This window comes from Pipra filicauda, unplaced genomic scaffold (assembly GCF_003945595.2).
Source record: "Pipra filicauda isolate LSUMZ 115617 unplaced genomic scaffold, ASM394559v2 scaffold293_size922472_pilon, whole genome shotgun sequence".
NCBI lineage: Eukaryota > Metazoa > Chordata > Aves > Passeriformes > Pipridae > Pipra > Pipra filicauda.
The window spans coordinates 762,380-786,480 of record NW_024104413.1 but is presented as its reverse complement, the minus strand read 5'-3'; the positions used below and the strand labels follow the sequence as shown (position 1 = coordinate 786,480).

Below are 24,101 nucleotides of genomic sequence, written 5' to 3'. Positions count from 1 at the left end.
ACAGACAGCAATGGATAAATTATCAAAAAAGTCAAGAGGCCTTGTCTGCAACAGTCTGGTAATATTAAGATTTTTTTTTAGTTTGATAATTATTTAATACTTTGTTTCTAAAACACCACAAGACCCCACTTTGCCAGCCAGCCTGGAGGGCTGAACCAAGTAAAGGTGTCCCTCTGAAATTCCATGCATCTGACTTAACTCAGAGCTACAGATTACATATGAAACAAATTGTTATGCGAGTTTCATGTCACAGGGTGGCCTTCCAACTCTCCTCTGCCCTCAGTGCTAAACAGGGCATAAATAAATATGGGTGCCAAGAGGATGGCGTCAGATTCCTTTCAGTGGCGTCCAGAGGCAGGGCAAGGGTTAATAGCCATAAACTAAAATACAGCAAGCAGAACCTCAGCATGAGGTAGAACTTTACGCTGAGGGTGTCAGAGCACTGGAACAGGATGCCAAGGGAGGGTGTGGAGTCTCCCTCTCTGGAGACATTTCAAACCCACTGGGACGCGTTCCGGTGTCACCTGCTCCAGGTGACTCTGTCTTGGAAGGGGAGTCGGACTGGAGACCGGAGGCCCCTTCCAACCTTAACTGTTCTGTGGTTCTGTGCGACAAAGGGCCCACACAGCTTTATGCACGGGCACGCCGGGCCACCACGGCCCTGGCGCTGCCATTCAACACCGCAAACAATAACCCCGGAGCCCCGAGGAAGCACCCGCCAACCCCGTCCCAACACGGGGCCGCCCAAAGGCCGCACGACCGGGGCCCTCAGGGGCCACGTCCCGCCCCCGGGGCCGTCGGTGCCTCCAGCCCCGCGGGCATCCCGGCCAGGAGCCCGCCCGGAGAGGGACGAGGCGCGACGAGGGGACGGAGGAAGGCGGCGGTGGCGCCCCGATCCCACAGTACCCGCTCCGTACTCACCACAGCGTCTGCTCGGCCCCAGCGGCGGCTCCAGGGGAGGGGAGGGGGGCGGGAAATGGCGGGAAAACTGAGGGAAGGCGCAGGGAAGGCAGCGGGAAGGCTGAGGGGAGGCCTGAAGGAAAGCGGCGGGAAGGCTGAGGGGAGGCCTGAAGGAACGGCGAGGGAGAGCTGAGGGAAGGTTGTGGGAAGGCTCAGGGAAAGCTGAGGGCAGGCTCAGGGCGCGCCCGCAGCTCGAACCGCCCGCCACGCGCCGCCTCCGTCCCCGCGGGGGCGCACGCGCACGCGCTCTCGCGCCAGGCCCGCTGGTGACGTCAGGGGCTGTCCCTCCCCTCAGGGCGGCTGCGGGGCAGCGGTTGTGTCCCCTGAGCCGCGGCCCTTCAGCTCCCCTCGGCTGTGTCCCCTCAGCTGCCCTCGGCTATGTCTCCTCAGCCCCAGCCCCTCAGCTCCCCCCGGCTCTTGCCCCCTATTTTCCCCTTCGCAGCACACGAGAACTGGAGGACGGAGCAGACCTGAGTGCAACTGATGTCGCTCAGCGCTTTGACCGCTGGGCCCACCAGCTTCCCCGTGCCTGTACCCAAACACGACGCTTCTGCCACCCGTGCCCACTGTTGCTGTGACGGTGATTTTCACCCCTGATGAAAATCCATGGCCTTTATGTGCATGGATTTGTCTGATGTCATCTTCAACATGCTGATATCCCCCCAAAACTTCTCAACGTAACATCCCAGAACCTGCTCCTTGGAAAGGCACTTCCTGTATTGTTTTTTAGCCCTTTGCAAAACCTGTCAGATGATTCCTGGCACTAGCATTGATTTTGTCAATGCCACCTCTGAATCTACCTTACCCATGGTATTCATGGCAACTTAGAAACCATCAGTACATTGCTCTTCAGCTTTGTCCTCTCCAGTTTGGACAATTCCAAAATTTGGCCTCTATTTTAAAGGCAGTGCTCCATTCCTCCCATTATTCCAGATGTCCCCTGAACCTTTTACAACATCACTGTGCCTTGCTGGAGGTGCAGAGATGAGACTGCACAGAGTCCTCAAGGTGTGGGTGTACCAAGGTTTTCTACAAAATCTTCATTTCCAGTGCCCTTCCTTACAATGCACCCTGTTTTCTTGGCTTTTTGGCTGCTGTGGCCCACGGAGTCCCCAGAAAGCTCTCGGCATAGATTGTGGGACCTCTTCTGCATTGCAAGGGCTAGTTCTCAGTCAAGCACCATGTAAACTTGTCATTAACAGTTTGAGCATCCCTTATCAGCCACTCCTTGAGTTTAGACGTCTTTGCTTCCTGTTTACATTTTGTGTGCCACGTTTTTCTGGGCTGCCCTATTTGCCCTGCAATAGACTCCTTAAATTTCTCATTGAGTCATGCAAGGGGAGGTTTGCGCCACGTTTCTCTATTTGTGTTAGATATTACACCTGGGCTTCTAGAACTGTATTTTTTAAGCCTTCTGGGTGTTTGTAGGCTTCTTCATTTCAAACTGTGCATTTAGGGGTTTTTGGCATTTTCCCCACTTTTGCATAGGTCATTTTGGTCATTTTCTTAAAACTGAGTATCTGTTTGCTTTATTTGTCTTGATCTCTTCTTAGTGTTAAATTTAATTATATTGTGGTTGCTACTATTTAGCAGCTAATAGGTCTTGAATGAGATCCTCTGCATTGCTGAAGACTAAATTCAGAATGACTTTTCCTTGTGGTTCGTAGGGTCAGGTATTCTAGAAATCTATTGCATCCAGAAATATTCTCTCTACATTTCACCCTGATAAGCATTGACCCAGTCCATATGAGGGTAGCTGAGCCCTCCCACTGCTTGTCCTAAATGTTCAGCTTCTCTAATCTCAATGCAATTGTCGCAAGGAATCAACACAGGGCAATGAGCAACCTTGCAGCTCAGCATAGCTAAGACTAACTCATATGAGGTTTTCTAGATCAAAATCAGCACCTCTATCACTCAAAAAGTACAGAATGCTGATTTCTGGTATAATGTGGTCCATGCAAGACACTTTTAGATTAAACCCTGACGTGGCAGTGAGTTCTCCTGGGTAAAAGGAGCTGTAATGCTGAATTTCTTCCCATCAGAGTACAGCCTGATATGCAGCTGCAAGTTAGGCTGGCTGAAGTTTTCAAATCGTCTTGCAGCTGGGAGTGCATTGTGTCTTTCCGACGGTAAAGGAACAAAAGCATTCACCAGCTTATTTCATAAGACTGTGCTGTTTCAGTTCAGTCAGTTACTTGCAGTAAAAGCAACTTCTCCTACAGCAGTGTTTTGCAGGGTTGTGCTTCACAGTATTGTGGTTTGGGTTTTTTTGTTTCATAAATATCAGTGTTTCAGTGTTACTCATGTAAAAAAATGCCTGAGTAAAGGCAAATTTTAAATACCTAGAAAACTTCCTAAAATTCTGCTGTCCTGAGAGCAATTCAGCTCTTCCACTGAAGTCCACATCCTAGATGAAAGAAGACACATCTGATAAAAGATTGTCTGTCTTTTTTCTATCAAATTGTCTCTCTGGGTTGCTGCAACTAATGCCTTCAGTTCCCTGCGTGACTGGTTCCTCTCCCTCTTTCCAGACTCACATGGCTACAATGTCCCACTTCCCAAAACCTATGTCCCTGTCTGTGTAGCTGGGCAAGCAGCACTATATGCTCATTCTGTAGCCGGTTTGGAGCTACATCCCTGCTGGCCAGTGGCCACCTCTTGAAAACAGTGAAGAGCTCAACTGGGCCACAATCAATGCAGGAAATAATTTGTTTTTCTTTCTACCCACACAGAGAATTTCTGTGAAAGTTTTCATCATGGATTATTATTGCAGCTTCCATCCTATCTCTGATTTGTCAAATTTGGTGAAAATTAGCCAGAAGGTTCAGAAGTTATCAAGGAAAGGAGGAGAGGAACAGATGGACGAAAGAGGAGTTGACAGACAGCATGATCTCATAATCCCCACTGGCATAGGAATTCAGGCTAGAATTGAAATATTTTAGGTCAGAACATTGTGCACATAAAAGTCTCATTTTGAAAGAACAAGCCTCTAAAGGGAAACAAATTTTCATTTGTTAGACCATCCATCGGCTTTGAGGGCAGAGATTAAACAACACACTTCCCCTACAAAGATGTCTTCAAAATTTCTTACAGCCCCTCTCCCCACCTGACCTCACCCCATGTGCTTCACTGTTTCCTTTTGCAGATCCTTATGGGTCAAGATTGTTTTTCTCTGATTCATTTTTTGTCTTGGTTGTGTTCAGTCAAAACATAATTAAAGGCTTACCTTACCCTTTTTTTCCATAATACGAGCAGTCGTTTTGCATCTGTGCCTGAAAGCTGGATGGGTTGCTGAGATAGGATACTGCCTTTACAAGCCATTTAATGGTGAATTCCAGCAGATTAAGACATAAACATTTCTGGAAGGATGTCTGCAAGCTCTGCACTATTCCATCCATATCATGTTGTGTTTATTCCACTGCAAAATATGACATCACTGTGCCTGATACCTCAGAGAGAAGTTCTTGGTTACCCATCATCCAAGGCTGTAATAAACAGCCACCAAGCAGGTGTCACAGCTGGGCAGTCTAAACCCTCCCACTGGGATACATCTGTCAGATGAAAAACTCTCATAAAAGTGGTTTGCTTGTTACTGCTTTAGGATTTGTTTTTTGTTTGGGTTTTTGTTTGTTTGTTTGTTTGTTTCATGGGGGTTTTATTTGTTTTTTTGTTCCATGGGAAAAAAACCCTCAGAGGAGACATGGAAATAGGTTTTTAGCTGGTGAACTGTAACTGTATAGAAGCTTTTTCATTTTGCATCATACTGCACGCCTGCTGGCAGCAGCAGGATGGTAGAGGTCCCTGCTGGAGATTGCTGGAGTAACAATCAGTCTTTGGAAACACCCTGTTTTAAAAGGTAATTCATTCCTTTAAGCAGATATATATTCTGAATTAAGCATGGCTTTTGAAGTGCCATGTGAACTTTGATTATAACAAAGTCATAAGACAGGAATTTGGCACCAGCTTGCTTTCTCTCCCAAGTGCATGTATCTTCTCTCCAGAGGAACGGTGGATTTCATTCTGAGACCTTGTATTCCCAGAAAAGCAGGTCAAAGTGATTAGTTTTCTTCAGCTTTGTTGGATTCACTGCCATAAATATACAAAAAGCTCCTCCACCTTTGGGCTAACACTCCTATGTATTTAAACATGTGATGCACAAGGGGATTTGTTTTGTTCTAGAAAATGGTTTGTTTACTCGCCTGACCCTATTTTGAATGAGCACCCCAAGCAGGGCTGCTGAGCCAGGCTGTCTGCAAATGGGTTTTGTTCTTAAGAAACTGAACCCGTGTGTGAGAACATGCACTGGGACTCGGCAGGAACCTCGGCAGGGAGTGTGCAGGACCAGATCACTTCCTCCCACTTCCTTGCTCTGCTCCCTCTCTCCCATCAGCCTCCTCACAGCTCATCCCCAGTGGGGCAGCGGTGGCACAGGAGAGCAAGCTTTTGGGGGCTTTCACAGAGCTGTGGGGAGTGTAAAACCATAGTGGGCATAAAGAAATCAGCAGCAATCTCTGTTCGTCCAGGCCCAGCTCTTCTAAGGCAGCAGTGACTCCAGCACTCTGCTCTTCCTCTGGCCCCCACACCATAATCACACCTTTCTTGCCATGCCACGGTCCTTAAAAACACTGGGTAATTCACAGTTTACAGAAGAATAATAACTGATAGCTTTTCCATTAAATCCACTTTAAAGTACCTCTTTTAGAGGAACCTGATGGTTATATCATTATGATTTTAATTATAATTTAAGGCTCTTTCTTATTTAAATACATTTTGACAAAACATCTTCATCCTGATAGGCAAGGCAAGCTCCTGGACATGAGGAAACTTGCTTTGCTTATAAAGCAGATGATAGGACATGACAGATGTCATAAAAGGAGCTGTGCAGGTCATAAACTGTACAGGATTTACAAAAATAGTGTCCCCACATTTGTCATAATTCTGTTACCCCATGCAATTCTTGTGCTGAGAAAAGTGCTGTCACAAAACACAGCACTGCTAAAAGTTTGATAGCTTTTTTCCTGTTGGAGATTAATTTACAGTAAGTTAGTAAGGACTGGATTGTATTTTATGCTCATTCTGTGATAGTGTTAATTTCAAAGAAAGCTGTGATAAATTAGTTTACTGTGCTTTGTGCAGGAGTACTTTTACTGATTCAGCAGCTTAACCTACTCAAATCAAACATAAACATATCAACAAGCTACTTGCCACAATTTCAACTTAAAACTACTATTTCTGTATTTTTAAGACATTGCTGTATTTAAGTCCAACATGTGTGAAAAACACACACAAACCAGTGGATGTCACACACTGCAGCTGAGAGTAATCAATGTAATTCACAAAAGCATTTCAGCTCTGTCCCTCGTCTCGTCTCTCCTAGTAACAAATTAAAATACTCATTTTTGTCTGGCTGCACGTCACTTGTGATGTGACTTTCATATTCAACAAAATACACATGCAGAACTTGCAGACTGCCTCTTAATGCTTTTTTTTTCTGCCTTGTACAGAGCTGGAATGATTTCAAGTATAATTACTTAGAACAGACACTAATGCATTTCAGCTGGCACTTTGTTTTACAGGTTGGTTTGTCTTCAGAAAGGTAATAGTGGAAATTTATACAGCACCTATGGTTAGAGACAAATAATATTAATAACTATTGGGGTTTCATCAGGCCAGTGTGTGTAAAAGAACTTTTAACAGCACTTCAGCCTCCATTCCATGCCGTTCATTTGAATTGCTAAAACTCAGTGAGCTCCTTATGAAATAGTCATTAAACCAATATGTAAAGATTTGCAGCATGTAAAGACTTTCAAAGAGAAGAAACACTATGCACAAAAAAAACAAACGATGACATTTTTAAAAAAAAACTGGATACCACAACAAAAAGGTATAAAAATTTGTATTTATATTATGACGAGATAATGATACAACACAGTACTCCGTGTGCTACAGAACGTAGCAAGCGCCATGTACGTGCGTACAAATGAATCTGTATAATACAGTAAAATGCATCTCACAAACTATGAACCACTCCTTTGGCTCTGGGACCCAGAGGCTCTGGCACAGAACCCACTCGTAACACCTTTAGGTAACAATTTCACCAGTAAGCAGCAGAAGGCTCTCAGTCAGTGCTTCACCTGCACCAAAGTTTCATCACTTAAACATCCGTATTGCACAGACCCTTCCAATGCCATAAATCCCGTGTAACCACAGTTTATGCCTCTCGTGCAAAATGGAAGAAAGAAATTCTGAAATTGGGGTGCCTTCCCTCTGCTTTGCCAGTGGGCCAGCCTCTGGCTGGCCATGCCTTCCTAGGAATCCTTTCCTGGGGTTATTTACAATACTTCAGGCAGAGAGAACAGTCAAGATGACCAAATGGTTTCTGGACTTTTCTGTTTCATATATCCCCTGGATTTTAATTCTGGGTGGTTACGGAACACACTTGAATGTTTTCTTTGCAGCTACCAATTAAGAACAGTGCTTTTAGGCAGTCACTTAAGCAAATTGGCTCATTTCATTGCTGGTGAAATTAATTTCTGGTGTGTTTGCCCCATTAGTATTTGTAGGGAGTACAGCTCTTCCTTAAAGGGTATCTAAAGAGATTCAATTATCCTTCCACCAATTTTGGAAAGTGCAAGTCAGTGCACTGTTACTGGCTCATACCACACAAGACAGTGGCCTCTACCAGTTAAAAAAAAAAAAACACAACAGGTTTCTGAAAGAGTAATTTGTTTTGCAAGCATTCCTTTATCAGTGCCATCATAAAATGAAGTGTATAAAATTAATATTACTTAATTAAAAACTGTGATGATGTGGCTGTTTTCAAAAATATTTCTTCTCCACAGGGCTGCTCTGCGAGGATCAAAAATTTCACCGCTAATTACCAGTCTGCCAAAAAGTTGGTAAAATGGTGAAATAATCACCTGTTCCGGGAGCAGAGACTGCTAAGTACCTCCAGGAAAAGCAGAAGTAGGTCTGCAGGCAGAGCCCACAGTCACCACCTCTTTCCGTTTCTCAGTTCTCCTCTTTTGGCATTTAAGTTCATGTGCTGAAATGGGTACAGTTGGATGCTCAGAATTTTTTTTTTTTTACTTTTAATACTAAATGTTGGTGGGCTGTGTGTGGTATAGCTGAATCCATACTCATCCATGTAAAAAAAAGTAACACACAGTCTTAATTCTATAAGTTAGATGCAAGTTGTGTTAGATTTTAAGTCTTTTTTTTTTCATCCCAAAGCTTACACTAATAAATGAGGATAGAAACTAATATACAAACACCAGATGAAAAACTAGCCTTCTCATGGATTTTTAGGGGGCTTATTATATCTGATTTAATCCAGTAAAACTCTCTGAACCGAGTTTGTCCTTTGCACAAGACAATACAGGATCCAGTCTCTGGTTAACAATGTGTTGAAGAGTTTCTACTGCCAAACCTGCTCTTTTCAGAAGATAAATAAATCAGCTGCAATGGGCCTGGCAGGGTACAAGTTGGGCAGAGAGATTGGATGTGAAGGAGGATTCATCCCCTGAATTACAGTGGAGAATTGTGCAGAAAAAACTAACAATTTTAGGCTGTTTTTTTATGCCACTCTGTGGTGATGACAGAGTGCGCTCCTGGAGCTGGAGGAAGCGCTAATCCAGGAGCAGTGAGGAGGTGCGTATCCTCCCCACACCTGCCTGCTGCAAGGGAAAGCCCTTCCTTTCTTCTCCCCTCAGGAAACAGGCCAAACCTCCATGTCTCCATAAAAAGAACTTCTCGATGACTTCATCTCTCCAGAGCCCTTTCCACAGAGGAAAAGACCTAGCAGCCCTGTAATCTTGCCTCTACTCCTTCTTTTCCCATGTGCTAATTGCAGGGGAATTAAGATGAGCTGAGCACTTGGTACCTCCTCGCCTGCTAAAAGCACCGTCAGGACACAACATGGCAGAGCTGCCGAGGTGGTGGCAGGATTTAATCTTGCAGCCAACAGTTTGCTTTTTGCAGTCATGTCATGGTTACAGGTACAGTTGTGTGCACACACAGATGCACGCACAAATGTCCAGCTTAAAAAAATGAATAACAATAACACACTTTGCATCCCACGGGGTTACGGCCACAGGTAGCGCTGCACTGGCTGCTCAGTAGCAGGAGAATTGTGTCCCTGAAGGAATGTCAGAGTCTCAACTAAGCCTGTGGGACTGCAGCTCTGCTGGGGGGGGTTAGAGCAGCCACCAAGCCCGACACTTGGAACTGTTGTGCCATTGCCCCTAACTGGGCTGCTGCTGTCTGGGGAAGCTGTGCCTGAAAATTCCACCTTAAACTGGGCTGCGCTTGAGGGAGAATGACACAGGCAGTATGGTGTCATTTTTCTTTACCAGCATAATAGCTCCCAGCTGTAATAACTGAAAAAGTAAAAACAAATAAACCCTTTTTATTTCCACTCAAGATTATTCGAGTAATTTTTATTGAAAATATAAGATCTACAAAGCCATGGATACCCAGCGTGGAAGAACTCATTAAGTTAGCACATTCATCTTTAAAAGGAAAATTTCAGGTTGACCTAAGGTACAATAATGTTCAATTTAAAGTCTCGTTTTTCCTTCTGTAAGTTTCAAATCTTTTTTCATTCGGAGGTTCTGTGCAAGAGCTGCTTGTCATGAAAGGAAACACTTTACAATCCATGAATGTGTTCATTATATAATAAATGAACAGCAACAATATACTAGCCTTTTTTTTTCCTGTTAACAGTCGTGTGTTAAAGTAAACTCTTTTTTTTTTTTTCCATGATTTGGAAATTAGTTACATATGCACCAAAGGAGCTAGTAATTTCTGCTGCTTGTCAGCTACACACAATGAGTATATTGCTGTGTGCTTTCCCCAACAATGAGGATTTTAGTAATATGCAAGGTGTATAGAACGTAATACCAAAACCTGCATCACAGAAAATTGTTAATTATTTTTTAATTCAGCTGCCAGAGTTGATAACCTTAGGCCCCTCCCCAGAGCCAAAGTAGGGGTGGCCATCCATTAGGTTATGTAAATTAAATGTATGTTTTCCTTGTTGGCAAGTTCCAAGCAGTAAGCGAGAGTGCAAACAAGGATCTGTAAGCTGCCACAAAATGATTTCATATTTCTACCCCGTGTTGTAAGAGCCAAAGGGAGGACACGTATGTCAGATGTTGAAAGAACAACTGAACCTTTGTTTTTGATCATTATGGTCAGTCTGTCATGAGGTCTTGTATCCAAATGCTAAAAATGGCACCACACTTGGACATCCCATAGCCTTACACAGTACGTTTGTGTTTCCTCAGCCACTGAGCGCTGGTCTCACAGAGACCCTGACTTTATAAGCTAACAAAATATAGATTTGGGTGCTGAAGAATCCAAGGGAGGGCTCATACAAAGACAATTAACCCTCGCACCAAAACCTAATGTTATGATTTTACTTAAAGCCACACTGAATCAGTTGTGAGAGGGTGAAGATATAAATACACACCTCTGCTTCGTCCGCAAGAAGGTGGACAACTGACCATTTGAACAGAGGGTCTTGAAACAAAGCTTAGTTGTCCTTTAAACAATGAAAAGGAGAGGCATACATAAATGGTCACCAAGGCACAATATGACAAAGGTGAAGAGTCCCTGAGACTCTGGTCTGGGTCTGTACCATTCCCCTCCCTATACAAGTAAATGAGAACATTTAGGAAAATATAATACAAAATCTCTTACAGGAAATATAGACTACACTTGCTAAAATCACTTCCCTAAAAGTGTTTATAGCTTTTTTCTTTTTTTTTTAATTTTTAATTTTTTTCCTTTTTTTTTTCCTTCCTTTATTTTTTTTTAAAAGACCTTCTTTAAACAGGTAATGCAAAGACTGGTCCATTTTTTTCTTACCCGGCAAGCCAAGCTCTAATGACTTCACTAAGCAGAAGTTGTATTAAAATACATCTTCATAGTATTGCTACAAGTTGGGTAAATATGTTCTGAACAGCTTGATGAGTACTAAATAAACTTTGCTGTTTTACAGCATACATTTTAATTTTTTTGCACTTTTTTTTAAGAATAGAAAATGCAATTATAGTGTGCAAAAGAAAAAAAATAATTATCTTCTAGCTGAATACTGTAATCTTAAGCCATGCCTTCCATAAAAATGTATTGACATGTGTAAATAGAAGAAAAGAAAAAAAATACAAGCAAACAGATTTCATTTCCTTGTAAGGAAAGATTAACTATCACAAACTGGATCACTTGAGTTCTGTATTCTTCAGAGAAAGAAATGAAAACAACAACCCATAAAACCACTGAAATGCTTCAGATGTCATCCATTCCACGATAACAGGTTAAAACTGCCATGTTGCTTTCTACTGCTCCCATTAACATGGATAGAATGATTTGCTGCTGGTTGGATATTGAATACAAAAAGCAAAAGAAAGTTGAGATCATCCCACATGAAGTCATTATTAGAGCTGGCTTTTCCCCCGTTTTGAAGTACAGTAGTGACTTGTAAATACAACCTTTTCTAAAGATCATCTGAGATTTGAAGATTTATCTGCCTGCTTTACCCAAACAACTGCTGAAAGAATTTGCTCTATGAAGCCCACTATGCAGCATTCAAAATATTTTGGGGGTTTGTTTTTTTTTTTTTTCATGAAAAAATACCACAAAAAGTAGGTTTTTTTGTATCTCTGAATCACTAACACATTGTAGATTCCATTTATTCTTCCATGTTCAAAAAATGGTTTCTGCAAAATCAAAATAACTGTCAAACTCCCTTACGCCATGCTTCCAACAGTTTGAATTTAATTCTTCTTGAATGGAATGACATAATTTATTTCCTTTAATTTGCAGTATGGCTACATCAAGCTAGCTTTAAGTCACAACTGTACCTAACCACAGTTCTCTGCAGCAAACCCATGATTTACAATATCTAATATTGTGGTTACAGTGCAGGGAACCGTGGGTAAGAAACCTCCATGTCAGAGTACTGTGGTTGGGGTTTCCCGGAAGAGTGGCAGTTGACACCTCTGGAATATTCATATATAAGTGCTTCAGTCAGATGGTCCTGAGTTGAACAGGTAACTCAGGCACTATGAGAGCCTGGCATTCAGTCTGCGGGAATGTGTGTAACCTCCGTCACTCGAACCGCTTTGCAAACTGTAGTGGTCTTCAGCATCACTGGCACTTCCAATACTGTCCATTTCACCTGGAGTAAACTCCATTCCTTCAATGTCTACTTCTAAAGAAAACATAAGAAGGCACATTTTCAGAAAGGCAGCAGCTGTAGGCAAGTAATTATGGGCCAGTGTCAATCAGCGTTCAGGTGGAACGTGAATCATGCTTCATTTTCAGTAATCAAAACAAAAAGAACTGGCACAGTAACTCCTGAGGAAATGATCATCTTGTCCACCTGAGAATTAAAATCCCTTCTGTCCTCAACCACATAAATACACTGCGTGACATCAGTACCAAATGCTGTCCCAGAACTGTTCCAACCTGCACATGACACTGATCTAGCAAGAACCCGACCCTCAAAGGCTGTAATAGCACAAGCCCCACTCCTGGTAATTCCAACCCATACAGGTGTTGGCTGGCGAGGACTGTGGCGTGACCATCTGTCCCCAGTAACTGCCCCAAGACCGACCACTCAGCTCCCACAGGCCCTGAAACAGCCTGGGCGAGTGCTCAGCACGGAAAAACTTCCAAATGGGAAAATAAGAAATGGCGACGGGCAGCTCCAAGAGCTCTGTCTTAAATGAGAACCAAATGCAGAGAACCCTTGGTGATTGTTACACAGAAGATGCTTTAAAATTTCACAATAAATGATGTGGAATTAATTTATTCACACAAACTAATTAAGCCCAATAAGACTTCTTTTTCCAAGAGAAAATATTATGCCAGCCTTACCAGTAATTACACTAAAAATTCAAAACATTAAATGGTAATTGTTTAAAAAACTGGCAAAACCACACACAGGATAAATAGCTTTAAAAATACACACAGTATTAATAGCTTCAAAACTGATTAGAAAAAAGAACATTTTCCAAAGAATGTAAAAAAGTTGCATTAGTTTTTTATTCCTCAAATAGCGTTATGGAACAATTTTGTCTGGGTTTTGCTGAAAGCTCAGTTTTAGTTCTAAATGACAGTTTCTCGTTCCCCTACTTCCCTTTTCCTTCCTGCTCCTGTGACTCCCCTTGGGAAGCCCTGGTTCAATTACCTTGTTCAGAGTCAGTGGATATTGTTGATCCCATGCTGTCAGTGCGGATACGCTCCATGCCCTGCACGGATAGCTGCTCCAATCTGCGCTTGAGGTAGCGGTGTTCCCGCTGTAATTGTTCTTTAATATTTAGAGCTTTTCGGTCCTGTTCTTCCAATTTCTTAAAGGGAGAGGAACACAGTAAGCTGACTGCTTTTACCCATGTTAAAGCAGAAGTAACTTAAGGTCTTCTCATAAACAGTAATTTAAAAGCAATATAAACACTTTAATTAAGTTAAAATGAAATTTAAGAATTTAATTTCTTAGTTAGCATTCTGCAGAGGTCAGTACAGTTTTGGCGGGCTAGGTCACAGCTGAATTTGTCTCACAATAAGATATATGGATGCAGGAGAAAAAATAATAAAAGACAAAAAATCCCTCAGAGACTCTCCTGCCACTGGCAGACATTCCTTGGCTAAGGCCAAATTATTGTTGCCTTGGTTGTGGGGAATATTTAAATAATTTTATCAGGCAAAACTGGCATCATCTTTGATAACTCGAGTGCAGCTCAGGTTTCAGTGAGAACATAACACCACTTTAGGTGAAATAAGAGACTTATCCATCACCATAAAGGAACCATCCTGAGCTTTTGAATGCTCTCCCTCCTACCACAGGCCATGGAAAATTTTAGTATTTAAAAAGCTTAATTAACAATAAGCAGCATTAATTATATATAGTGGGAGGAATTTACTAACAATTCTCTTTATTCTTAGATTTTTTTCCTTGAACCTCTGCAGAGCAAATATGATAATTCTGTGATATCTCCTACAAAATCAATGGTATTAATCCAAAATTTCTCAGCAAACAGCCTGTGAAAGGATTTTTCCACATATCTACCTAAAATCTCCCCTCTGATAGAATAACAGCAGGTATTAATTTTGCAAATAAAAAGAATACATGCTGCACAGTTGGTCCAAATGCAGTAACAGAAGTAGCATCTTTTAATATTTCAACTGAACCCTCTTCCAAATCACTGATAGCTGGTTTTGACGGTATAATTAGGGAAAAAAGTGTAATGAGTAAGATGGGATTAAAAGCATGAAGAACACACAGATCAAAACACCTTTTATTACTAAAAAAATTATCTAACTGATGCAGTAAATTACAGGTTATAGCGGTAAAAGCACTTATAAGAAAGAGCAGACTTCTCTGTGAGCTGTGTTTACACGACTGCTGAGATTTAGGAGACGTGCAGGGAGTGAATACAGCTGCTGACAGTGTCTCCCTGCCATCTGAATGAACCTGGGCTTGCTTTTCTGAGGAGAGCGGGCTGGGACAGTGCACAGCAAACCACAAGCAAAACCCCTCAGAGATTTTGCTGTTCCAGTGCAAGCCTGAAATAAAAGCATTTCTCTCTGAAAAAAAAACTGACACTCTTAAACTGGGCAATTTCCTGGCTGAATGAGATCTACGCTCTTCAGCCGGGTGTTAAGCCCCCTCCCAGGCAATAACACTCCGCAGAAATGCATCAGAGGTGGATACACAATGTTAAAATAAGAAAAAGGGTTGGTACATCCATGTACACAACAAACCAAATGTGCCCAATTGATCAGATTTCCTCTTCCTGTATTTTCCTGGCTGCAATCCCAAACTCTTAACAGCTATTTTAGGAATGAACTCTGTGATTCATATCCAGGAGACTCAAAACCGTCCAATCTCTCAGAGTAAGTTTCAATACATGGGGGTGTGTGTGAAAAGTTCAAAACTAATGACTGTGTTAGAAATGGGAGCCGGGCACAGCCATGCTCTGGCAGTGCAGCGGGGAGGGAGCTGACCTGACAAAGAGGAGCAATTAAGTGCCAACCCAGTTAGGGCAGGTTCAGTTAAAATGTTAAAAAGAAAGTTAAACTTCAGTCTCAGTTTTCAGAAAATGAGTACTTGGTACTGCGCGCAGTGGATTTGGAAAGAAGCTGTTCCTAGCTTTTTTTATCAGCAGCTGAAATGGTAACTACAGGGCTAATCTCTCACACTCGCCACTTGTAAAAACAGTTTTTCAATTTGTATGCATAAGCCCATGATAGGGGGGCAGCCCAAGACAAAAACCACATGCAGTGCCTTTCACGCATGTTAGCCTGAATTATAAACAAGAGGCCAAAATCTCAAATGGTAAAAACAGGGGTTGCCCAGCTGGAGTAAATGTGCTTAGAAGAGCTGAAGAAGTAGCTCTGCAAATCTGTTCACACAAATAGTTTTGCTTAAATTAATCTTTAATTCTTCATATGAATTACATTTCTGTAACTGCAGTGCATCTTAATGATGTACATCAGCAGGCTGTTCTCCAAAATATGCTAAGATTACTGGCAGTGTTCAACCTTTCCTGACACTTTTCTTGACCTGTTTCCCTGTAACACTGAAAAAAATGCCAGATGAGTAATTATAGTCCTGGACACAGCAGCAGAAACCTGTTCTTTAACTTTTATGTTTGAATACCTCTTTGTCTTATTTCTGCACATAACCAGGTTCCCTGAAAATGACGATAATGAAAATGGGAGTGAAGGTGTCTTTGGAGAGAGGAGGCCTAAGGAGTGATTCACTTTGTATTACCTTTGCCAGTGTAGAGCCTGCACAGGTGAGATTTTGGGCTTTTTTTTTTGTTTTAAACTTGTAACAAGGGGAGCCAGCAACTAGCAGGAGATTGAATTTAATTTTGGGGTTCATTTAAATGTTTAAAAAATGCTTCAGAACCTGGTCAGCAAGATGTGGGATGTGGATAAGGCTCACTGGTAGCTATAACTCTTTTGACTCTGTTATTTTTTTTATAATGAGTGGATCTGGCTTTTTACATTGAAAGCAATGCAATACAATGTTACCTTGCTCAGTCCTTAAAAACCAAACATATTAATCAACAGCTTTGATACATATATATTATTTTTTAAACTACAGTGTAAATAATTACATTAGTTTGTAGCTAAGCAGAAATGACTCTTTTATATATCTGAGACTGCCGGGTAAATTGCAAAACCTTGATACTGTGACTGAAATCTTTGCAACTAATAAAGGCCAATATATCCAGAACATTGGACATATGGATACGGATTTTGTGTGAAAATTAGTTTCCTCTCTATGGATACACATTCTGGAAGATTCTCCTTCAAAAGAAACAAAAACATGCGTGAATGTTTTTACCTTGATATGCATCTTAGCTCTTTTCAACAGACTTAGAGTGGTGTGTCTGGTGCTGTCCGGCCCGAGAGGCACAAGCTGTTTTAGCTGTTCCAAATATAGCCGGAGTTTAGCCCGCCTGCAATCATTAAAAACGGAGAGCGTTGTAGTAGAGTTGCACCCGAACAGCATATCCTATATGCAAACACCATCTGTTTGCAGGATCTCTGTGCAGAACTCGAGTGGCTTCCTTTCCCCTCCCTTTGGCAAAGTTTCAGACTGAAAGGTCACTTGAAATGCAATAATGCTGCTGGCACACTCAGACTGGAGTCTCATACCTGTGTTTCAAAGCAGTCTGCTCAGCCTGGTCAGTCCCATCTCAACCAAGGGGGAGTATGAGCAGAGATCTGAGAATTCCAGGCAAGACTGCACACTCAACCCATGGCTGGGTAAGGAATTAAATCTGGGATTTTGCTTTAACACAGTGATTTCTGCAGGCAGAGACAGAGCTGTGGGCAGCTGCAGACCCTGGTTCCCCTCTCCCCATTCCTATCCCTGCCTGCTGCCATAGGACACACTCCTGCTCTGCAAGGCAAGGGCACCCATGCTGCTCTGCACAACTCAGAGCTGTTCCCAGACGTATTTTATCAATCTTGTAACAGGAAGGTCCTGATGCCCCTTCTCTTCCCTTCTACTGACCCACAGTCCCCCCAAGAAGGAGACGTTCTTCCTCTCACTGTACAGCATTTATTATAAATACACAAGAGAAAACAGTTCCAGCCACATTCCTCAACAACTGGGTCCCGCTTCCTCTGTTACTGCTTTGCAAGTGTCACTACTGCTGCCCTCAACAATCTCTCCTGTACTAATGACATTAATCTATCAATAAAAAGAGGATGAACAAAGTAGTATTTCTAAAAATATCTCTTTTCCAAACCATCTCTCTTTGAGAAAGAGAAGCTGGCAATACAATAGTCCACGAAGCAGTTGCTTCAACTATCCAAAACAAGGCAGTGGCGAACCAAAGAACCACGTGTGTGTTTCCACAGCTAAATCCTAAAGAAGGTCTCTCCTGGTCTTAATTCACGTTTCTTGAACAGGAATCCATATGGTTCAATGAGACATAAACGCATGCCGAAGCACTTCCATGAGCAACATGGCTACTATTTTCCTTTCTCCCAGCCTGTTACAGGCTGAACAAAGCCATGACCTGGAGTCGACATCCCCCACACAGCCATAAGAATAACTGAAGCAGATCTCAAGGGTGAGATGAATAATCATCTTTTTCAAATCTGCTCAATGCTGCATGAAGGAAACAAACATTGCAGGGAACTCAATGCTTCTGGTCGAGAATGAACTTTTGAACAGTCAGTTCAGAATCACAACCCAGCATCAGTGTTTGAAATGCAGCTGAAGAGGATTTAATATGCACCAAATGACAAATTACACATGTGTAATTGGAATGATTACTGCAATGTGAAAACAACCTGAAAATTAATGGGGAAAAAACCCAAAGCAAAATAAAATCAAATTTAAATACAGAACAGCGATGACTACACACTCACACATCTAGTTCTAGCTGCCTAAAAATCAGCAATGTATTAGGCAAGAAAGAAAACAGCATTTCTATAAAACTGTCAATTCTTTCCTCAAGCCACTTAGGGAAAAAGGAATATTGCTGAAAATGTGATTCACAGGAGAAAACTAATGACAGACTTTTTGTTTAGGCCTGGGGTTTGTTTTTAAATACAAGGCTCTAAACTTACCCATCTAAATCCTTTCATTTAAACAACATCAACAAGGGCTGGGCTAAGTATTCATAAAAACAGCCCCATCAGATCCCCGAGGCTGCTACCTTAAACTGGGATATTGATCTTTAAAACAGCAAAATACCCAAATTATATCTGGTATTTATACAGAAAATCCTAATCAGGTAAATTTTTATTTCTGTGCCTGTAATCTCTAACAGCTGCCTGGCCGGGTTTGCATTTTAAATACAAAAACTCGTTTCAGGGACTAAATTCGAATAATCTTTTTGTATTGTAAGTGGCCTCTAAACACACACGCAATCGTCTGCGTCACTCAGCAAAACTTGGATGCAACTGTATTTAGACAGCTGACAAGAAAGTGGGGACTGAAGATAAAGGAGGATATGGAAAGGAACAGAACAAGAATAGTATTGAGGTAGTAAATAAAGAGTTAAATGCATTGAAATGGAATTATCTATATACTTGGAGTAATTAAAAGTCTGATAAGGAATATACAGAATTGTTGATCTAAGATCTACTTCGTATTAATCCTGGAAAACGTTAATGAAACCAGACTACGTACTCAACTTATCTGCCACTATTGCTATTTGAGGAAAGTCTGCTTTCCACAGGGAGAAAGTAAGGCTTTAGTGCACATCCTTACCATCGACTGGGGAGTCAACAGAAATATTGCCAGGATTCAGGGGCATGGCTGTATGCCTTTTTAAATCACTAATTCTTTTAGGTTATCTGCCAACCCAGTAAAGCAGGACTTCACAGAAGTGCCATGAAAAACACTAAGTTAAGAAGACTATTTTAACTGACCAATGAGAAGAGTTAAAAAGAACTAAATATTAACAAAAATGCTTTAGGCATTCTCAGCACTAACAACTGATAGCAGTAAATGTAATAAACACACTTGCTGAAAGATCTCCTCTAATTTCACCTTTTTTTCTTTTCTAAGGGACTTTTCCTTTCATCTAATTACTCAGCATCTATAAATCTGTTAAAGATTTTAAAGCATGAGCTTTACGCAGATCTTTACATAAATGCAGGCATGCTTATGTGACTAATTCATGTATTAGAATCGATGACATAGATTGTGAACATACAAAAAGAAAACCAGCCCACCACAATTCCTGTGGTGCTGGAGTAAATATCCCCATATCTTTCATTTTGCACATCTTAGAAAAAACTGTAATAAGAATGTAAGAAAACATTTCAGGCATGTTATGTTAACAGGTCACACCAGCAGGAACAAGGGACTCAAACTTCACAGCAAATAAGTTGTCTCGTACAGACTCTGCCAGCACTAATTTCTCTCTTTTTCTGCAGGGACCTGACAGCTTTTGCTTTTCCTCGGCTGCCTGTGACCACCGGAGGAGGGAAAGGCACTCACAGAGGTAATCACAGCCGGAGCTGCTTTGTGTTTTGCAGCTCACACCTTAAATTCCACCTAAAAAAATAAGCAGAAAAAGCAGCCTGATCTCAAGAGCAACGGGGTAACAGTCTCTGTGCATGAAATGTGGTTGAAGGTGGGTAATTACACTGTGCTCCAGCTTCGGACCCCAACTGCTACACCTTCGCCCACACCGAGGGTGGTGTCAGGCCAGGACAGCAGTGCCTACAGAAGTGGGCACTGTTCTCACCTCATGCGGATGCACAAAAATATCCCCCTCGTCACTGGTACTGAATCCATCAGGGAAGGTAGGGATCTAAAAAAATGCCATCCAAAATCTGAATCCTCAAGCCTGCAGCTCTCCATTTTGGATACAGCCCCACATATGGAGAGGTGCACGGGTGCCCTATCTCTGATTTACCACACTGTCCTTTGTGCCAGCTGATAAAGGGGTTTCAGATGTCCAAGACTTCAGCGTTTCTCCACAGGAAAGCTCACAACATGGTCTTATCAGTCTGCATTACAGCTCCTCTAATGCTTAATAAGCCCACAGATTGTCCCACTGGAGGGACAAAGCACCAAAACAGTGTTGTTAAGAATTTCCCTGTAGAAGGAGGACATCCAATGGAACTGAATTTGAAGACCACTCACTGACTCTAGTCCTTGGAGACTCCACTTTGCTCCAGCGTTCAGCTGTGGAAAGGCACGTTCACCACTTCTCAAAAAAAGGCTGCCCCTAACCAATTCCGAAATTGTGTTAAAGGAGTCTATTAAACAATGGTCAAGAAGCTTTGCCACATGTATGAAATCCCAGATGCAAATCCATTTTAATGCACCAAGAAATGGAATACCAAGATACAGAGAAAAAAAAAAAAAGAAACAAAAAAGTCTATTGTTCACCCTAGATAATCTTCATTCCAAGGAAACTGCAACAACTCCAAGAAATTCCTACAACTACTTGACAGGCAGTTGCAATGGGAACAAAATACTTCTCTGTAGGGCCAAATAATACAAGAGGCAATGGCTGTTAATTGTGAGGTTCAGGATGGATATTGGGAAACGAATTTTTTTATTAGGACAGCAGTGCACAACCAGAATAGGTTGCCCCGAAAGGCTGTAGAAGGCAGTCCCTGGAGGTTTTTAAAGATTTACCCAGACAGAGCCATAAACATTCACAGATACACATTCATGTCTATGAACACGTACATCAGATTGCCTGTAATGCTGCAGCATTTGACTCACAAGATTCCCATTCGTGTAACAGCAAAACACAAACAACTGTGCAACTTGAACCTGCGCCACTCTGATTGATACAGTGCTGGCATGTTTGTGAAGTGACCTGATCCACTGTAGCCTTTCCACAGGGACTCTCCAAGGCTTTTTCAGGCCCAGCACTGCAGACAGAAATGGCCTGCAGCCAGTCAGACAGCAGACAGTTGTTCAAGCAGCAGTTGCACAGTTTTCTGACAGCAGCAAAGGTGCATTTCCTAAACCATTCAAGTATAAATCTGCAGACTTTATTTGGAGGCCACTGAGCTGCACAAAGCCAGCTGGAAAGGCAAAGTGCACACCCCAAGCAAGCTCCTCAGTCCTCAGCATGGCATGGCTCAGCCAGGCTGTGGGGACATTAAATGGCCACAGACACTCATGATACAGGGTGACAGTGTCAAGCTGATGTGAAATGTGTGTCTGTCCATCCTGCCACCACAGCTGGGCACCCCATGCAGACAAGCTTCTGACAGCTGACATGTTTATGGTAGGTAGCATAGGGTGGGCACTTCCTTAAAGCTGCATCTAAAGACATAAACAACAGTTCCCACTGTTGGCATCATGCTCCTGACTGCCAGAGGTCACTTGCTGAAAGTGTCAGAAGGGCTATGCTCATCTGTTTCTGAACATTTGTGGGCAAGAGCATAAAACTCACTAGAGAATAGTAAAATTCGTGACAAGTGTTCACCTTGCACATCCTCCAGGTCTCACTCCACAGCCTCCTGAAATTAGAAGAATGACTCTCTCACGTGTACCCATTCTGTGCTGACCCAAAGCTGGTTGTAGAAAGGAAAAAGCAGCTCTATTAGCAGTTTGTCATCCCATGAGAAGTACCAGAACAGTTCCCTTTGGTCCACACCCCCTCCCTCCTACTAGCAGATTGCCCAGTCAAGACATGGAGCTGTCCTGGCCATACTGGGAGGCACCTTAGACCTGTAGCATCTCCAGCTGATGGGCAGCAAGGATCTGGAATGCTAGGAAATGGACAAAAAGTCACTCAATGTCTGTATTCCCACACTGCCTGCTCTGAATTTCCCTTCCTGCTGGCTCCAGCAGAAGCTGGTTGCATTAGACATGGTGTTGTTGCTTCAACATCCACAGCCCAAGGTACCTCTCTCCGCAGTGCACCACCTGAGCACGTATGGGCATGGAACAATTCTGGCCTCACAAGAAGGCCCTACCTGTGCTTTCTCCAGGGTGCCTTAATGCTAAAAATACTTGTGTGGCTGAACATGTGTCTGTGTTTCAGATGTCCCAAATTTAGTCTACTAAACTAGCTCTGTGTATGGGAGGTTGACATACTCTCGAATCAACTGCTAAATATACTTGTTTGGTGATGTTCTGAAAAGAAAAGGACACTTAGAGATCAAACACTCAAATGACACTGAAAATGCAATCGCTACAAGCCATGCTAGTGAGAACAAGAGGCACTTTTGAAATAGATGCAAAAACTAAAAATTCGTCATTTCTGTACGTTAACCGTTTCGGTCCAGAAACCAGACAGAATCAGACCCTATCACAAGGCAAATTTAGGACAAATTTAATACAAACAAAACCCCCACTTCACAGAATAGAAACATTTGAAATTGATCTAGAAGAAGGCACTACAAGCTAGACAAGAGTTACTGAAGCATTTCTGATTCCTTTTCTCATGTTTCACATTTTTTTCCACATTCAAACCCATCCTGGTGCTGTGCAATGAAGTTAATACACAAAGGTTTAAATATAGAGCAGTTACTAAATTTTTCATTGTTGCATAATGACTATGTAATCTGGCTTAACAGCGTACACAGGATAAAGTCAGAGAAGAATCTCTGCACCAGAAATTCACTTCTGGAATCAAATGTTCTCCAGGTACATTGTGAACCAAAGTAGTCTGGCCTGAGCCCACAACTCTGGGTCAGAGACACTGGCAGTGAATTAATGGTTGTGTTTTCTCCCTAAAGAAATGAGAAAACCAGACATGAAATCCAGCATAAAATACAGAAGTGAACTAATTGTAAGACACTCATGTTTTTACAGGAAGACTCTTCACAGATTTATTTATGAAATGCAAATACCTGCATGCAGGGAGCACTCAAGTTTTAGACCGAATCAGCAAACAGAAGCTCAGGATCCTTTGTAACATGCACTGGTCAGGATGAACACAGACAAAATCATTACCCATAAAGTTATCATTATTTCAAAGTTCTTAAGAAATGCAGAAATGCAGCAGTAGAAATTTCCACACTGTGACCTCAGGTTCACCTGCCACCAAGGTAAAATCAGGGTGAGGAACCCTGTCTGCCTTCTGACTCCAGCTTCAACCCTTTCTTATTGAAGCTTGACACAACAAAGCAGCATCTCTTCAGGGCTGCAGCTCTTTTTATTCTGTGCACAGTCACGCTCTACAGCAATGACGGAATTTTCCTGCAAACTGTTTTAATGATACTGAAAATTCAATGTGTTTGTATTATTTTGTATAGTCCTGGATATCATGGCCACACATGTAATGTAGGTAATTATGTAATTATATACCCAACTCTGTTTAGTAGAAGCTGGTACTAAAGCATACTTGCCTTGCTCCTCTTTAAGCTAACACATTTACTGAAGTGTCAGGAATTACATATTTACAGCTCTACAAGACTTTTTATAAGCTACCAAAGATGATTCTGTACTAATTAAAACACATTTGTTTACAAAGCCATTTAAAGAGATTATATATAAACTTCCATCTTAAGAAATCACAGACATTCAATCAGATAAAAATGGTTCTAAAGAAACCTATTTATTAATAGTCCAGACAGCATTTACCATATCTCCAGAAAAATATTAAATACAATGGAAGATAACAACCCTCACTGCAATATAAAATCTTGTCTCTTCTAGATTTATTTCAGTCAGAAACACTTCCAATACTTTCTCCTCTACAAAGGGTACCTCAAATACTTCTTTTTTTTCCAAAGGATGCTCCAGCTCACACTTGAGCTGCACAATCTATTTCAACTGCACAACAAACCTGCTGTAGTGAAAAGGAAAGAAAACCTCTCAGTATTAAAGCACTGTACCATAGCAAGGCACCCAGTGTGCCGATTGCTACGAGATGTGTGAAAAGCTCACTCACAGCCTTAAGAGTCAAACCCAGAGAATTCAGTCGCTCTCTTAACAGCAAACCTCTTGCCTTTTATTATCCAAGGAAAGATAAGCCAAACACCAGTGTTCTGCAATAGATGTAGGGGTTTTTTTTCGTATTAAGAACAAAATCCTGAAGTTTGCGGTGCCGGTGAAGATTCATCAAAGGTTTGTTCCATGTGGCATTTTTTGCCTGTGTCTAAGACCTCACAGAGGCCTCTGCAACTAAATTCAGCAGCAAAGCCCGGGAAGGCACCGTGGAAACTAACAAGCAGAAGGA

General features: G+C 42.0%; 1 protein-coding gene across 6 annotated transcripts in view; it reads right to left on the bottom strand.

The window, feature by feature from the left end:
* Positions 1-6,839: 6,839 nt before the first annotated feature.
* MXD4 (MAX dimerization protein 4) overlaps positions 6,840-24,101 on the bottom strand; it is a 41,034-nt gene continuing 23,772 nt past the window's right edge. For 5 of the 6 annotated variants that reach the window (XM_027712804.2, XM_027712805.2, XM_027712807.2 and 2 more), the window contains 3 exons: positions 16,319-16,433; positions 13,154-13,313; positions 6,840-12,172 (listed from right to left, as the gene is read on the bottom strand). In XM_027712804.2, coding sequence (XP_027568605.1) covers positions 12,024-12,172; positions 13,154-13,313; positions 16,319-16,433 — 424 coding nt within the window. In that variant the 3' untranslated portion in view covers positions 6,840-12,023. Of the gene's footprint in view, positions 12,173-13,153; positions 13,314-16,318; positions 16,434-21,398; positions 21,487-22,770; positions 22,842-24,101 lie in introns of those variants that run through there. The other variant, XM_027712808.2, reaches the window with a different exon arrangement.